Below are 18316 nucleotides of genomic sequence, written 5' to 3'. Positions count from 1 at the left end.
AAAAATTATTATTTGTTCAACAGCAGCTAAGAATAATATATTGCATAAAATAGAAAAATGTTCCTTAGCTGAGTGCTCATATCATTTGGCAGACGTGGCTGCATTGTAATAGATATCATAAGAAATAATTTCATTTTTAATTAGATGAACCTGATATTTAATAATTTCAAGATTAATTTAGCTAATACAGTGCCTTGAAAAAATATTCATGTCCCATGAATGTTACCACTTTTTTTTACTTTACACTCTGAAATTTAAATATATTTTATTGGCATTTAATCTGATATACCAACACAAAGTAGCAGGTAATTATGAAGTATAAAGGAACTGAAGCATAGTTTTCTAATTATTTTTAAAATATAAATCTGAAAATTGTAATTTTCATTTGTATTCAGTCCCCTATAGTCTGATATTCATAAATAAAATGCTGAGTGACCAATTGCCTCCAGAAGTCGCCTAATTAGTATATTGAGTCCACCTGTGTGTAACCTATTATCAGTATAACTACAGCTTTTCCGCAAAAGCTTCAGGTGTTTATTTGAGAAAATTGAGTATCAAACAGCATCTTGAAAACCAAGTTACACACCAGATATGTCAGGGATAAAGTTGTGGAGAAGAGTAAAGCAGGGTTAGGCTATAAAAAAAGTAGCCCATTTTCTGAACATCTCACGGAGCACTGTTCAATCCATCATCCAAAAATGGAAGGAGTATAGCACAACTGCAATCCTACCAAGACATTACCAACCACCTCAACTTACATCCCAAGCAAGGTGAGCACTACACCAAATTATTAATTCTTTAGCTGGTTATTCAAAGGTTGACTGAATAAATGCTAATGCATGAAATAACCACTGGCCGTAATTACATTGTCATGACTTTTCTACAACACTGAGGTAGAAAGCTCTGAGGTAAAGCTAGACTATAATACAAACCATAAAGCTTAATTAGCATTTACCTAGGTAAATTTAATGCAATAGACTGTAGTTGAATCTCGTCCCTCTGCCCCAGCTCTCCAGTAATAATATAAAGTGATCATAAGAACACAACCTTTCTGCAGTTCACCCAATGGTTAAATCCTAGTCCAGCCAAATGGGCACTCTTCTTCACTTTCTCCAGATTTGGCAGCAAGCTCGGGTCTCCTACCGTCAGGCCATGTCTAAGATGAAGACTCATACAGACAAGAAGAGAGGTTCATCTCTTAACAACAAACCTGTTGATAAGATGTAGTTGTCTTTTGAGAATGTTCCAAAAAGTGACCTCCTCAGTATCTTGTTCCATTCAAAATCATCAGGCAACTCAATCCTGTGACCAACATTCTCTACTTCTGCTAAATCCATGTATCACTCTTGAATCCTGAATCACTTCTCCAAAGTCCATACTCCTGCTTCTACTTCCATTACTGAAGGGCCTTCAGATGTGTTCGAGGTCAATAACATTCTGGATTCCAACAGCTTCTACAGTTAAAAGGAACCTTTCAGCTGGTTTTGTGATTACTAACCAAACAAAGTTATGTTAGGTAATCCAGAATATACCTTTGTATTTTCTAATTCTTCTTTGCATTCCAAAGAATTCCTCTATTAATTATGGTAATGAGTTCCAAGTGCATGGGGCTTAGTTCTGCATTTACAGTTCTCCATTCTCTTTTCAAATTTTCCTGCTCACCTCTGTCCTTTGCTCCTTAATTCACAGGTCACTTTTATCTGAGTGACCTGCCTCTCAGCCTTAAATTCTTGCATCACTTCAAGTGCATGCACAGTAAAGTCTTGATGACTACGCAAGTTCAGGAATATGGACCTGTACATACACCATCACCTCTTAGAAGATGATCAGCACAGTGAATGATGGTTCTTGTGTAAGATTTCCATCAAGGAAGGAAGGTCACTGACAAGAATGACCTTTCAATGAAAGAGCAAATGGACGGCAGAGGGCAGGGAAAATTGGGAGGAAGACAGAGAGCTGTAATTCCAGGTTCAAGCAGCTTGCACTGGTAGCTCATTAGCAAAAAAAATGTAAATAGGATTATTTTGTAACGTAAAGAAGGATTACAAAAAGTATGGATAAAGTATGGATTGATTCTGGATTACAGTGACCTAAAATAGATATGTTTGGTTTGTGGTAGTAAAGCCTGCTGATAGATTCACTTTACGAATGTCATATTAGAGTTACCAATATAAATCCAAAAAAGATACAGCTGCTTTATAAATGTCAGCAATCGATTTAAGGTTGCATGGTGGTCATTAATTGCTCTCAAATTCAGTAAAATCATATTTTTCCAAATATACACATTTGTTGGCTGACTTTGAGATCATTACTGTGATGCTACGGCTTTTTCTATGCCTCAAATGTGTGAGCATGTGGAATCCCTGCAGATTATAACTCCGTGAATTGACACTTGCTACCGTATATACTGTAGCACTTTATTATCTATTTATGCCTTTGTAAAAGCTATGTTGTATCCAAACACAGAATATTGTTGAGTATATTGATTTTTTAAACCAATTACAGCATGCTATATTCACAATTCTGCAGCCCATTGACCTGAAATCTATCAGAATGACTTGTTTTTTTCTTTATATTTTTTTCAGTGTAGTCTTGACATAAAGAAAATAGAGGGGGAAGCCAGCACTGCTTAAGGTTAGGACGCATAAATTGGAGTGCATATGCACATAATGTCTAGCTGTATTCAAAAATGAGATATTTAGCAAAAAAATTGAATTTAGCAATTCAATTGAGTCACCCCGCCCAGCTAGACATTATGTGCATATGCACTCCAATTTATGCGTTCTAACCTTAAGCAGTGCTGGCTTCCCCCCCTATTTTCTAGTCTTGACATAAGCCTGACAGGTACTTCTAATTAGATTTACATCGGGTGACTTGGAAAATGACCCAAACATTGAAGCTTCTCAGGACTCAGGATTTTGAAGTATGTTTCCCAGGTTGTCTAACATCTCTACTTTATGCAGTAGATTATCAGAGTCAACATTTCTAAAACGCCACATTGAAATTCAGAAAAATTGTCCCCACCAGCATAAAACTTGAAATTACATTCTTGAATGCTCTAGGTTATCTGTGGCTTCCACCTATATAGCAATTGTGCCTGACACATTGGGACACATGTGACTGCTTGTATAAACGGCCCGTCACACTAAGCGAGGTCGCTAGCGATATTGCTTAAGCGTCACTGATTTTGTGACGTAGCAGCGATATTGCTAGCTATATCACTATGTGTAATACTTACCTCGGACCGGCTCCCCCGCTGATTATCGTTGATCGCGCGAGAACGTCCTGGGCCATTTCTCATCAGCGACTTCCTGCTGGGCTTCCTGCTGGCGCCGAAGAGCGATGCGTGGACGCGGGCGGGAGGATGTCTTCATCGCTGCGTCTGACAAGTAAGTAACGACCGCCGACTGCTGCTATGTCGCTGGTGAGATCTGCCTGTTTGGCAGCTCACTAGCAACCACTTAGCAATGCACCAGAGATCATTACTGGGTTGTATCGTTGTCGGGATTGCTGGTGCATCGCTACATGTGGCGATACCCTAACAAGCACATTTATGGCTTCATCTGCATGTAAAGGCTTAGTCCCACATCAGTATTTGTTCAGTATTATGTGTCAATGTTTGTATGCCAAAACCAGGAGTGGAACTACAGGGAAAAACTAGATATAAAACTATACAATTGAAAGTTTGACAACTGTTCTGTGTTTTAGAGACACTCCTGGTATTAGTATACAAATACTGAAATACTGATTGAAAACAATGATGGGTGAAGAAATCCTAACAAAGATCTTGGGTCCCTTCATCTTTTATGAAAGAACATTTTGGCATAAGAAAAATTAGGATATCAGCTCATCTGCTACAAGACATTGGGTATTGTAAATACAATTCTGGATTATTGTAGAAGGTGTAAAAATGCATAGTATTTACAAACATATTTAGGTAGCTTTTATATAATCTCTGAAATTGGGGAAAGAGGACAACCTACAGTGGAGATGGAAATTCTAGAATATAGGTGTTCTTCTATCCAAAAATAAAGCTTTAGTATTTTTTTCCTGGAATGCAAACTTTGTTTACTGGTAGGATTTTGCTATTGTCAGTTTCTTATATTTCAATATTCATCTCCCTTTATAGTTTCTACTTTATATTTTCTAGCTCTAAGGGACCCGTGACACATAACGATGTACCAGCGATCCTGACAACGATATGACCTTGTCAGGATCGCTGGTGTGTCGCTACATGATCGCTGCTGAGCTGCCAAACAGGCAGCTTCACCAGCGATCAGCATCAGCAACACAGGGGTAACAAGCGACGCACGTTGCTTAGTTACCCACTGTGTACCTTAGTTACCAGGGCGCTGGTGCAGGGAGCTGGTAACCAAGGTACACATCGGGTTTCTAAGTGGTGCATGGCACTTAGAAACCCGATGTTTACCTTGGTTACCAGCTCCCTGCACCAGCGCGCTGGTAACTAAGATACACATCGGGTTTCTAAGTGCTGAGCGCCGCTTAGAAACCCTGTTTACCTTAGTTACCAGCTCCTGCTGCTGATCCCTTGTCTCCCGCTTGTCACATGCAGCGATGCATGCTGGCCAGCTGGAGACCAGCGATCAAAAAAATGTCCTGGCCATTCCAGGATGATCAGCGATAACCGGCAGGGGGGCCAGTCACTGGTAAGTGTCACACACAGCGATCTCGCTGGTGAGATCGCTGTTGCGTCACAAAACTTGTGACTCAGTAGCGATCTCGCTAGCGAGATCGCTATGTGTGACGGGGGCTTAAGACCACATGTTAAAAAATCTGTTGTCCATCCTAACCATATATTATCTAAAACTCCTCCTCCAACCTATTCCTTTCTTTGTTCAAATTGTATGTCTTCCAAACTGCATTGCGTAAGCTTGCCTTTAGATGTTATCAAGAGATGAAATGCCTGCCATTATTCCTCTCTATTTGTTTTAGAAAATAAAATGCATAAATGTCAGTGTATTAAGTTTTAAATTTGCTAAAATGGAAACATTTTTATGTTCTTTTATTTTTTCTTTTAGGAATATAGAACACTATAGTTTGCAAAACTGTTATTTGCATTGCGTGAGATACTTTGTGTAATTCTTATGTCATGATGGTAGACCAGGATATTTAACAAAGCAAATGCCAACAGCTTATATTTAAATGTTAAGTGCTCTACAGATTCTTTAAAAGAATACTTTTCTGAACGATAATCAGAAAGTTTTACAGACAATATTGTAAAATATTTCAGTTGTATATAGAAAATTCCATTCATCATTTCCCTTATAAGCTTTTTCAATAATAATACAAAACTACCTGCTGCATTAAAATATCTATTGATTTTTTTCCCTTAAAGGGAATCTGTCAGCAGGTTTTTGCTATGTAATCTGAAGACTGCAATCTGTAGGGGTTAAACACAGATTTCAGTGATGCCTCTCATATCAAGCTATGTGGTATTGTTTGCTTGCAATTATTGTTTTAGCAACAGGAGGTTATCATTGCTGGACACCTGTGTTGCCACCATCTTTACTACATGGGTTTGTTGCATCCTGTGCATTTGTTAGGAGACCTGGGCAGGTAATCACTGCTGCCCCTTTTATGCTGTATTAATTCTTGAGTTTTTGGAGGATTTTTAGTCCTCCTTTTGTTGCTTTGCTATTAAGTTCAGTGTTAGGACTCGCAAGTGTGGGGACCCTTGACATGGGTTGCGAGCTTGCATATCTTGGCCAAGTATTTTAGCAGTTTATTTTACAGGGTGCAAGCAGGCCATGTTGGTCTTGTAAACTGGTGTCTCTGCTTACATGGGATGCATTTAGATAGTACTGGGCAGCCCACCTGATCAAATAGTATGGGCACTACTAATAGGCTGTAAACTAGACAATGTGCATTACCTGCATGTGAACAGCACCCTATACAAGCCTCTTTTGTACAATCATATACTAAGCAGTTCCCCTACATGGATTGGTAGGCTGTGAGTGGTTGTCTTATCAGTATTTTGTGCCTGTGTTGCTTCCATCTTTACTACATGGGTTTGCTGCATCCTGTTTGGAAACCTTGGCAGGTAAGCACTGCTACCCCTTTTCTGCTGTATTAATTCTTGTATTTTGTGGCTTTGCTATTAAAAACAGCAGCACATGCCTCCTAGTCTGGCAACTCCTCCTGCCTTGATGAGCACCTCACTGTCCATGGACTTTGTATATACAGAGCCTGGTGTGGGCAGTGTTAGCTTCCTCAGCTCTGCTAAATCTAAAACCTCTGTTTGGCTGCACTCAGTAATCTAGCTGATACATCATTGGATGCAGCTTCTGTTTGCCTACATCAGGCTGCTCTCAGATAAGGTAGCAAATACTTGCTGATAGATTCCTTTTAAAGGTTTATAACCACTTCTATAAACCCTTGAAGTATCTCCACACGTGTACATAGCTCATTAAAACTTTGTTTTCGAGTGAATAAATTGAATTGAAGCACTTCAGTTCCTTACACTAGGACGGTGCGCCAAGGCACGGTATTCTTGAATTAATAAAAGCATACTTTAGTCGAAAAGGCCCTGGCTTAAGATGATGAATAGACTCTTCAAATGCTTTCAGCACAAGTGAATGGCAAAGCAAATCAACAGAAAATCAACAGGATTTGTATGACAGCTTCTACCTTATATTAATCTGTGGAAGTAAAATGTTAGAAATGAAAGCATGCAGTTTATGCCAGAGGAAGTTGAAGTGCCTCTGAAATGTATTATGATAAGAAAACCATTTTGGCACCATAGTAAAGCAAAAATCAATGCATAAATCATATGTTCTGAGCCAGATTTGGATCAAAATACAGGAAAGGTATTTCCGAGATGGAGGCTGACGTATTTTTGATAGACTATCATTGACTACAAGTTTTGCTTCTACCTACGTACGGTAATTTATGAAAATATCAGGTCTGTCTTGCTTCTTTTTAACAAATAAGTTTATATGATAACAATCCCTTCTTTTTAATTGTTTCTTTAACAGAAACCGGTGTAACCTTTTCAGAAAAAAGGAAAATAGTTGCTTACTGATACTGTCCCTATTCTCAGTGGTGAGATGGAATCATTATAAAATGATTATCATTGAATTTAAATACAGCAGACTATTTCAAGTGATTGTTGGATCACAGACAATCCCTTTCATAATTCAGATCACATTTGGATCTTCTTCCAACTATTTTTTAAAAAATTTTTCTGGCTAGCTTTTAAACAAATATCACGGACAGACAATATTTTATACGTATACAGTACATACATGCTGCGTCAGCACACCACGACTAATGAATACGTGAACTCCAAATTTGATGCAAACGTTATATATTCATTAAACGCAGTGTGCTGACGCATCATGTATGTCTGTGTTCCTCTATTGGCCACAAAGGGTATTTGTGCTCCTGTGCAATAATTTAATTCTAATGGTTTAGGGGCCCTATTTTTTCTTTTTTTTTGTTATATTTTTATAGACACATTGGAAAACCATAATAATTCACCATTATTATATGTGATACAGGTCTACAGCCCATAATTCCGATATGAAAACATCAGCATTATTCAATATAAACTCTAAAATGATCATTATTACTGTCAAAATAATGTGTGTAAGTTTTTCCAGCTTAAAAAAAATCATGGATGCCTAAAAAACATTTACAGGCAGGGCAAAAAAGTGACCAATTTTTATGGACTGTCCTAGAATTTCTGGACGTTGACAACCCTGTTCTAGCATCCCAAAGCCACCACGTATTTTTTTGATTAAGCTGCAGCCAATCAGGTGTTTGTAGCATCACATGGTATCCTTAAAGGGAACCTGAAAGCTGATACATATTGCTTGATCAACAACCAGCATGTATCAGACATTAGATGCATGATTTCAGCCATTTATGTTTGACTCTGAAAGGCTGTGAGTTTTTCAGAGAAAAATATACTTCAACCCCTTTCCGATGTCAGGCCTAATAGTACGCTAATGTCAGACTACCTCCCTTTGATGTGGGCTCCGGCAGTGAGCCCACATCTTTCATGGAACATATCAGCTGTTTTGAACAGCTGACATTTGCCCGGAATTGCCGCGGGTGGAATCGCGATCCACCTGTGGCTATTAAACTGTTAAATGCTACTGTCAAATGCTGACAGTGGCATTTATCTATTGCTTCGGGACATCTGGCCAGAAACCCGCCCACCGGTGACCCCCGTCATGTGATCACGGGTCACCGGTACTTTGGCATGACAACCAGAGGTCTCTTGGAAACCTCTATGGCTGTCAGTGTTGGATTGCTGTGAGCGCCACTCGGTGGTCGGCGCTCATAGCAAGTGAGTAAATCTGCTATATAGAGGTGATCTGATCATCACCTCTATGTAGTAGAGCCGATCGGGTTGTGGCAGCCTCTAATGTCCCATGGAAACTATTGAAGCATGCCAAAAGTTAAAAAAAGTTTTTAAAAATATAAAAAAATAAAAAAACAAAAGTTCAAATCACCCTCTTTCGCCCCATTCAAAATAAAACAATAAAAAAATCAAACATATACATATTTGGTATCGTTCTTTTCCAAATTGCCCAATCTCTCAAAAAAAGATTAACCTGATTGCTTAACAGCTTAACAAGAAAAAAAGTCAAAACGCGAGAATTACGTTTTTTTGGTCGTGGCGACATTGCATTAAAATGCAATAATGGGCGATCAAAAGATCGTATCTGCACCAAAATGACTAAAATGGCTGCCATGGTCACCACCCATCTTGAAAAGTTCCCCCTCCCATATACTAATGTGCCACAAACAGGAAGTTGATATCACCAACCATTCCCATTTTATTTAGGTGTATCGATAAAAATGTCCCACCCTGTATATATGAAAAAGTGCAGACTGTGACCAATAAGATAAATTGTGCAATTATAGATGAAAAAATATCCGGGAGAACTTAATTTAATTTTTTATAATAATAGTTGATATTATGTTTTATATACTGTATATAGAGCTCAGGACCATTATACTGGAGAAATATCCAGGAACTTACCAAGCACTCATCACACTGTCGACCTTTCACATTACTTCTGCACTCACACTGTCCATTCTGTAGATTGCAAACAGTAGATACAGATCCATTGATGTTACAGTTGCATGCTGGAAAACAAAATGATGGTCAGGTCAGCATCCTCAACATTCCCTGAACACTTTGAATGCTTTCATTTTTCAATTAACTACCCAGCTGAAAATATTTGAGTATTACTCATAGATCATTTTTACCCAGCTATCAGCATTATCCCTTCTGAAATAGTGCTATGTACAGATTGATGCCTGTGATTTGGCTTGTTATGTGAGGATGCTTGGAGGAAAACTGACTGAGCACTTCATCCAATCCCCTACAAAAGATGATGCTCTTGTACAACGCCTAGCCAGTAAAATAATTGCTGACAAAAGTGATTGTAACTTCTTTATATTATGTATCTCTGTGACGTTGCAAAAATGTTTATATTTGTGTTATGCTGTCCAAGATTCTGTTTTTTGGTCTTTAGCACTCATGTCATGTTGACAGCACTGCAGCCCATCATTGAGCTTAATTGATCACGCCATCACTATCTTTCAGTGAGAAAGGAGGCCAAAGCCATCAAACTGGCTCATTTCTATCTGTCTGGTCTACTTTTATCCTATTTAAATTTAGGGTAAGTAAATTTAGCCACTGAGCTTAGTGATTGGCTGCCAAATAGTGATGAGCGAGTATACTCGTTGCTCGGGTTTTTACGAGCATGCTCGGGTGTCCTCCGAGTATTTTGGCATGCTCGCAGATTTTCGTTGTCTTATCTGCAAGATTTGTGACTTGTAGACAGGCTGAATACATGTGTAGAATACCCGTTGTTAGGGAATTCCCACATGTATTCAGCCTGTCTACAAGTCACAAATTATGCAGCTGAGACGACGAAAACTAAATCTCCGAGCACTCCAAAATACTCGGAGATCACCTGAGCATGCCCAGGAAAACCCGACCAATGAGTATACTCACTCATCACTACTGCCAAACAATAGAGACTTGGGACAGCAGCAGAGAGCTGAGGCTGGACCCTTGAAGAGTAAGTTGTACTCAGTTTGCTTCTTTCTTTTATAACTATTGTAGCATATAGCATAAAGTTAAACAAAACAATTCCTTTAAACAAGCAATTGTGATTCATGAAGATACTGTGCTTTGTGAGCAGCGGGTATGCAAGGTGGCCAAGATCGCAGGTCACATGTGCAGACCCCACTGCGTTGTGCAGCATAGGCTATGCTATAGGTGAAGCTTGAGCGTATGTAAAGCCAACTACTACACCTTATGGTCAGAATGACTAAGCCAGATACTAAGTTTGGCAGTCAGAATGCAGAATAGTCATTGTTAATATTGCAGTGTTTCAACAGTTGGATTAGTGACAATTAGATATGGCAGATCAGTTGCGGACCACTACTCAAGCCCTAAAAGCTACTGTAAACTTCAGTGCACATTAAGTTAGCTGGTGTGAGTGCGCCAAAGAGAAAGTAGCTCTGGATTCTGTGATTGGTCATAGGACAATCTTTTACTGTTACTGGCACCTTGTGCTAGTACAAAGAGGAACACTGGTAAGGCCGGGATCACACATGCGAGAAACACGGCCGAGTCTCACATCATAATAATCAGCACTGCTGCCGCAACTCAGGAGCGGTACGTGCGGCCACATACCAGTACATGCAGCCGAACGCTCCGCTCCTGAGTGCCGGCGGCAGTGCCGGGTATTAACATGCGAGATTCAGTCATGTTTCTCGCATGTGTGATCCCGGCCTAAAGGTTGTTGTGACCCTTTTGACTTTTACAAGGAGGAACACTGATGAAGAATCCTCAAGTTTTTACTATGTACCCTGCAACCGCTTGAAGGGGAAATAACCTTTAACTTTTACATGTACATCTGCCATACCACAAAATAAAGAACACAAAATTTGAAAAAAATATTATACTGCTATACCAAAAATAAATACATTTAATGGAAAAACAAACAAAAAAAAGTACTCATGTTTGGTATCACCAAGTCTGGAGTGGCTAGATCTATAATTTTGTCCTGCTAGTTAACCCCTTTAGTGAGCACAGAAAAAATATAAAAATAAAAAACAGTAAAAAAACATGCTTTTTTATCCAACTGCCGAACAAAAAGTTAAATAAAAAGCGATAAAACAGATGAATGTAAAAAAAAATAGTATCAATGAAAATGTCATCTTGTACCTTAAAAAGCAAGCCACCATACAGTTTTGTTAGCAGAAAATAAAAAAAGCTATAGCTCTTGGAATATAGCAATGTAAAAAAAAAACCCATTCTATAGAACTGTCATACTAGTTAATCCCTTCAGTTAACTCTATAAGAAAAAAGTGGCTAAAAACAATACTTTTTCATTTTGACGTTGAGCAAAAGTGGAATAAAAGGCAATTACAATGTTGAATATAAATAAAAGTGGTTTAGCTGAAACCGTCATCCTGTCCTGCAATAAAGAAGTTGCCATACAGCTCCATCAGAGGAGAACTAAAAAATTTGTAGCTTTCGGAATATTGCAATGCAAAAACATTTTTTTTATTGTGTAAAATCATGTAGTATGTATGTAGCATGCATGTAGTATGTATGTAGCATGCATGTAGTATGTATGTAGTATATATGTAGTATGTATGTAGCATGCATGTAGTATATATGTAGTATGTATGTAGCATGTAGTATGTAGCATGCATGTAGTATATATGTAGTATGTATGTAGTATGTATGTAGCATGTAGTATGTATGTAGCATACATGTAGTATGTATGTAGCATGCATGTAGTATGTATGTAGCATGCATGTAGCATGCATGTAGTATGTATGTAGCATGCATGTAGTATGTAGCATGTATGTAGTATGTATGTAGCATGCATGTAGTATATATGTAGTATGTATGTAGCATGTAGTATGTATGTAGCATGCATGTAGTATGTATGTAGCATGCATATAGTATGTATGTAGTATATATGTAGTATGTATGTAGCATGCATGTAGTATATATGTAGTATGTATGTAGCATGTAGTATGTATGTAGCATGCATGTAGTATATATGTAGTATGTATGTAGTATGTATGTAGCATGTAGTATGTATGTAGCATGCATGTAGTATGTATGTAGCATGCATGTAGTATGTATGTAGCATGCATGTAGCATGCATGTAGTATGTATGTAGCATGCATGTAGTATGTAGCATGTATGTAGTATGTATGTAGCATGCATGTAGTATGTATGTAGCATGCATGTAGCATGCATGTAGCATGCATGTAGTATGTAGCATGTATGTAGTATGCATGTAGTATATATGTAGTATGTATGTTACATGTAGTATATATGTAGTATGCATGTCGTATGTATGTAGCATGTATGTAGCATGTAATTTTTTTTTTTTTTTTTTACATTCAACACATTAGCCGGATGATGGGACTACTACTGTCCCATCATTGGCTAATGTGTCAATCACTGTCATGGTAGCAGGCATCGCCCGATGGGACTTGTAGTCCCATCGGACGATGCCTGCACAGACCCCCGAAGCCTGCACAGACCACCGGCAGGCCGGCACAGCCCCCCGGCAGGCCGGCACAGCCCCCCGGAGCCTGCACAGACCACCGGCAGGCCGGCACAGCCCCCCGGCAGGCCGGCACAGACCACCGGAGCCTGCACAGCCCCCCGGCAGGCCGGCAGAGACCCCCGGAAGGCCCGAAATGACGGCGCGTCATGATGCGCACACACCGCGCATCATGATGACGTCAGGCTGTCAATCAACTTTGAACTTCCGATTCCAATACCGACATCCGATATTGAAAAAATATCGGATGTCGGTATCGGAATTCCGATACAGCAAGTATCGGCCGATACCCGATACTTGCGGTATCGGAATGCTCAACACTAATGTTGACCCACTGTTAATTTATTCATTTTGCCTCCCAAAGATCTCAGTAAGGCTACTTTCACACATCAGTTTTTTGCCGTCAGGCAGGATCCGGCTATTTTTAGAAAAAACGGATCCGGCATAAATTTTGGAGAACTGTAGAAACGGATCCGTTTTTTTGCTGGATCCGTCTAGCAGGTTATATCTGTTCCTGGGGGCTGGCCAATTGGATCTGAGCATGCGCAGACTTAAAAAAACCGGATCCGGTGGCTGGATCCGTCTTTTTCTGGATCCGGCGCATTCCGGCGCCCATAGACTTTCATTGTAGCAAAAAGCTGGAAGCGCCGGATCCGGCGCTTCCGGCTTTTTCGCCGGAGACAAAAAACGTTACAGTAGCCGTTTTTTCCAGACGCCGGAATGAGACAAGTTGCCGGATCCGGCAAAAAACGGATGAAACGCAATGTCATCCGGCACGATCCGGCGCTAATGCAAGTCAATGGGGAAAAACTGGATCCGGCATTGCATTTTGCCGGATCCGGTTTTACAAAAAAAAGCCGGATCGCGCCTGAAGGCAAAAAACTGATGTGTGAAAGAGGCCTAAGTCTCATCTCACATTTTTCTTGTGATCTACTCTGAACGTTTACATCGGGGTCTCCATGTACATTTCTGAAATACCTGATTCAGCTGGAACCCCAGGTGGAAGAGTCCCTAGAATGGTGCACATGGAGGCACTGTCTGGCCTATGATTTGGCAGTGTCTGTTGTTTTAGGCATGTATAAAAGTGCAGTCTGACACAGTTTTGTGCACATCTGAAAAGAAGAGCACCGCTAAATAGAGGCCAAATGGTGTCCAGAGTAGCTCTGCGGCCTCATTATAGTGAATAGATCCTTCAGGGGTTTTATCTGAATCACGCAGAGCACAGGATAAATGTAATCCAAAATGTTAAGTAAAATGTTTTCAACAAAATCTTCAGCTCAATCCACAAACAAAGCAGTCCCTACTCAGGTCTGTCATCTGTTAATAGAAATATAGAAGGCATCCATGTTACTGATAACATAAAGACTTTGGAAAAGTGAAATAGCTCATTATCCCCCAAAAGGAAACCAGTAAATTCTGCCCTACCATATGCTAATGTCCCTATCCCTTCTTATCCTTTCTGTGCGTAAACCACATTTAGCACCGGAATGTTTGTAAGTACTGTAGCAATGAGAGCCTGCTTAAGGTTTGGGGTTCACGTCTCCAGAAGCACAGGCTGGGCATAATGTAAGGGCACGACAATGTTCGTGTACTACAACGTACTCGGTCACTACAATGGCAGGTTAGTAATTTTCACTCAGCAACCTCTATTGCTGCTTAGTTCACAAGTAATACTGTTGGGCCATTAGATATGAAGAAGGGAAGGTTCATATCTACTATCTGAGTGACAGTATTATTTGTATACTTCGCTATCTCCCTAAATGGGCTTTCATTCAGGATCTGTTCTCTATCTGTATCCACTAGCTACTCCTCTCTACTATTCATAGGGTGTTAGTGCATATATTTACTACTGCATCTATTGCTGTTTGTTTCTGGAAAACACCCATGGAGTGAAATTCATCACTACACCTGTAGATAAATTCCCAGAGAGGTGTATTTTCCAAAATTAGGCCATTTGAGGGGTGATTCTGCTTTTCTGGCACTTAAGGGCTTTGTATATGGAGTCCAGAAACTGTTCTAGGAAATTTTTTTCATTTTCAAGGCTCAATATTATAACATTCTGTGAGGCACCTGCAGGTTCAAGGTGCTCACCACACCTCTAAATAATTCCCTGAGTGGTATAGTTTCCAAAATGGGGTCACTTTTGGGGGGTTTCTGCTGTTTGGGCACATCAGGGGCTGTGCAAACACAATATGGAGCTCAGAGATCATTCCATCAGAGACTGCACTCAAAAACATCACTCATTGCTTTCAGAGCTCGACAGTGTGTTCAAAAAGTAGTTTTGACTTTGACTGATGTTACAGGTCATTCCTATTCTACTGAATGTGGCTGAACTGCAATGTCAGACGTATTACCCTTTTTCTAAAGAAAATTACCCCTTTTATAATTATGACCATGTATTTTGCTTAATATGTTATTATAAAAAAGCAAAAGAAGCAGAGAGAAGATACTCACGCTGGCAACTTCTTGGTCCAAGAGCATCTCCAAAATATCCTTCTGCACATTTATTGCAATATTCACCAGTTATTCCTGGTTTACATATACGACATGCCCCTGTTTCACTGTCGCAACAACCTGGGGCTGAAAGGTCGAGGTTGTCATTGCATTGACATGGCTTGCATGATCCTCCTGGTAGTAATGGTTGACCAAAATATCCATCAGTGCACCTAAGGGCGCAAAAATTCAGTCAGGAAATTCATTATGTGTTAGACAGCTTTATAATATTGTACTGGCAAATTATATTTCTTGCTCAGATTAGTGGCAATACAATAGTGTGTAATCCAAAAGTGTGTAACTTTGCAGTATATCTAGTTTCTCTGGGAAATTACTAAATAGTAATGATGAGTGAACGTGCTCGACTAAGGCCTCTTTCACTCTTCAGTTTTTTGTGTCAGTTACAATCCGCCAAAAAGGCGGAGAAGCGGATCCGTTATTAACTGATGTGAATGGATGCCACAGGATCCGTTTTCTGACGGATCCACAAAATGAGGAAATTTAAAGGAACCGCAGGCCGGGAAGGAGAGAGAGAGAGAGAATTTTTTTTTTGTCCGGCACCCAGACAGAATTTCGGGTTAAATCAGTGTCTGGAGGATCCGCCGGCCAAAAAAACGTTGCAAGCTCCGTTTGCAAATCTTTGAGGATGTTAACGGACAGCAGCATTATGGCGGATCCTCACAAAAACGGATGCAACGGACGGCAATCCGTCAAAATCCGCAAATAATGGAAGTCAATGGGGAAAAAAACGGATCCGCAAAAAAAAATTGCGGATCCGTTTTTTTCAAAACCTGGCGGATTTTGACTGATTGTAAAAAATGGAAGTGTGAAAGAGGCCTAAGGTGTAATCCAAGCATGCTCGTGTGCTAACCAAGTGTCTTTGGCATGGTCGAATAATATGTACAAGTCCCCGCGGCTGCATGTCTCGTGGCTGTTTGACTGCCGCAACACATGCAGGGATTGTCTAACAAACAGCAATCCATGAATGTATTGTGGCTGTCGAACTGCTGCGAGACATGCAGAAGTGGGGACTCAAACATATTTTTCAAGAACGCCGAAGACACTCGGATAGCACATGAGAATGCTCAGGTAGCACCCTATCCGAGCATGTTCGCTCATCACTGCTAAATATGCCTAGTTTTGTGATCCATATTTATATTTCTGACTGAAAGAGCGGTCTTGAGAAAATACAAATAACTACATGTGGTTATTAGTTGATATAGTGTGCTTTATGCCTTCTTTGATGTGACCTTTGCTACCTCTGCAGCTATTTAGTTGGGACAACAGCAGATGATTTAATTAAAAACAAGGGTCAGCTATATTGTAGAGCACATTACTGTGATATAAATGTTGCAATTTTGAAGTATAACTAGTTTATTTATTGAATTCACTGAGCTTTCTAACTATTAGAAGTAACATACTATATTTATGGTGCACTGTAGTAAATTGTGTTCTATTAAGTATTATATGATGCCTTTCTAATTATTTAATATAGAATTATTTATCCTAATATATGGTTCAGGGGTGGGGGGCACTTAATTATTTTAATCTTTAACTTTGTTGGAAAGGTTTCAGTTTTAGTATAGCACAAAACAAATGAAGTTTTAGAATAATAGGCAAACAGTTTTTTTTCCCCTTTGTTCAACTTGTGCAGCAGAAAGGTAAAACTAGAGTGACAAGGATTAAATGATGACTTTATTGTTAATTAGATCAAGTGTTTCGTTTGTTAATCTTTAAAAATGCAACCCCTTTTAAATATTTTTTTTTTGCCACCATTCTATTTAAAATACACTCCCATCAAAGTTTTTTTTATCCTTTTAATATATTGCAATAATCATATTATATGTCACTGTACTTACAATTGTCCTTTTGCCTTTCTACCCTGTTATTTCTTTTCTTTTTAGGTTTGTGACTTCACATGATTATAAAAAGACTAGCTTAATCCTTCTAAGCTCTATGAATAAACAGGACGTTTCTTTATCTTACATGAGTCATCATTAGAACTACAATTGTATATCACTGCAAAGTCTCTGGCAGCCCAGCTCCACACCCTCTTCAACTCCTGACCCAGTTGCTCTGCTCTTTACCCCTGACATGGTGTCACGATACAACTGTCAGGTGACCCAGGACCAGGGGGCTCCTTCCCTGTCCCTAACACTGGGGGCGCCCTAGCTCACCCTGCTCTCTGGGATACTTTAGATGGCAAAGATGCTGGAGCCTCCACACTTGCCTTATCTCCTGAGTTAACACTCCATCTGTTCTCTTCCCAACACCCAGGGAAGAGGGGGTGCTACTGTGCACTGTAGTACACCAACCTGACAAACAAGGCAACACAGACAAAGGTTAACAGAAAACTCCAGGCATACAAAATATTCACTCACATATAACAGAGGAGTGCACGGGGTGTGGAGGTAAGGGAAGAAACCAAAATAGAGAAGGATACGGAATTAACACTTACAAACCAAACAACAGTTGCAGATAACTCCTCCAACTCTCCTTCTCATATTTACTCCTCTCCCACTGTTAGCCATGCAGCAAATGCTTGCCCTGACAAGGATTTGTAGCAGAGCCCAGATTTTAAAGGGGAAGGTAGTGGCTAACCGAGCTCAGCCGTGAGAACAGAGATTTCCAATTATCCAATTATCCCTTGTTCTGCCTGAAGAAATAAACACATTTAAAATGAAGGAGAAGTGATTCTTCTTAGCGCCAAAGTAGTAGCAATCAGATGCTGCTGTCTTCTGGCTCCACACTGTCGCGGTAACCCTGTTACACAGGGGCTTTTGCAGTGATGACTCATGCAGGAAAAATGGACTTCCTGTTTCTACATAGAACACAGAGGGATTAAGCTAATCTGTTTTAATCAAATGTCATAGAACTAATGGAAAAGAGAAGAATTAACTGCCTAGAAATTCAAAATGATCAATTGTATGCACACAGCGCTATGTAATATGATGATTGCATCATATTAAGGGGCTGGGAGAGCTTCTTTAATTCTCCCTTTATACAAAGCTATACTCAACTGTTAAATGCAGCTGAAAATGATGTCAGCAAAAAAAAAATGTAAGATGTGTTTTGCTGTTTTGATAATATTCCAAATGGGTTTACAAAGGTAAGTACACTTAACCGTTTAATAATTTGATTGACTAAAAAGAATAAAAAATGTTGCTGCAGATTACCACTACCCACCAAAGTTCCTTATTGTCTCTACAATGATATATTCTCTTATACAAAGTATAATG

General features: G+C 39.6%; 1 protein-coding gene across 2 annotated transcripts in view; it reads right to left on the bottom strand.

Moving 5' to 3' along the window:
- The window catches only part of LAMA2 (laminin subunit alpha 2), a 1313887-nt gene that overhangs the window by 458456 nt on the left and 837115 nt on the right, over nt 1-18316 (bottom strand). For both annotated transcript variants that reach the window (XM_073575794.1, XM_073575795.1), the window contains exons 19-20: nt 15039-15250; nt 9014-9120 (exon numbers count right to left, since the gene is read on the bottom strand). In XM_073575794.1, coding sequence (XP_073431895.1) covers nt 9014-9120; nt 15039-15250 — 319 coding nt within the window. The remainder of the gene's footprint in view (nt 1-9013; nt 9121-15038; nt 15251-18316) is intronic.

Source organism: Dendrobates tinctorius, unplaced genomic scaffold (assembly GCF_039654945.1).
Source record: "Dendrobates tinctorius isolate UK_male_01 unplaced genomic scaffold, ASM3965494v1 ptg000046l, whole genome shotgun sequence".
In the NCBI taxonomy this organism is placed as follows: domain Eukaryota; kingdom Metazoa; phylum Chordata; class Amphibia; order Anura; family Dendrobatidae; genus Dendrobates; species Dendrobates tinctorius.
The sequence above is the reverse complement of the archived record's forward strand: the minus strand, read 5'-3'. Positions and strand labels throughout refer to the sequence as shown.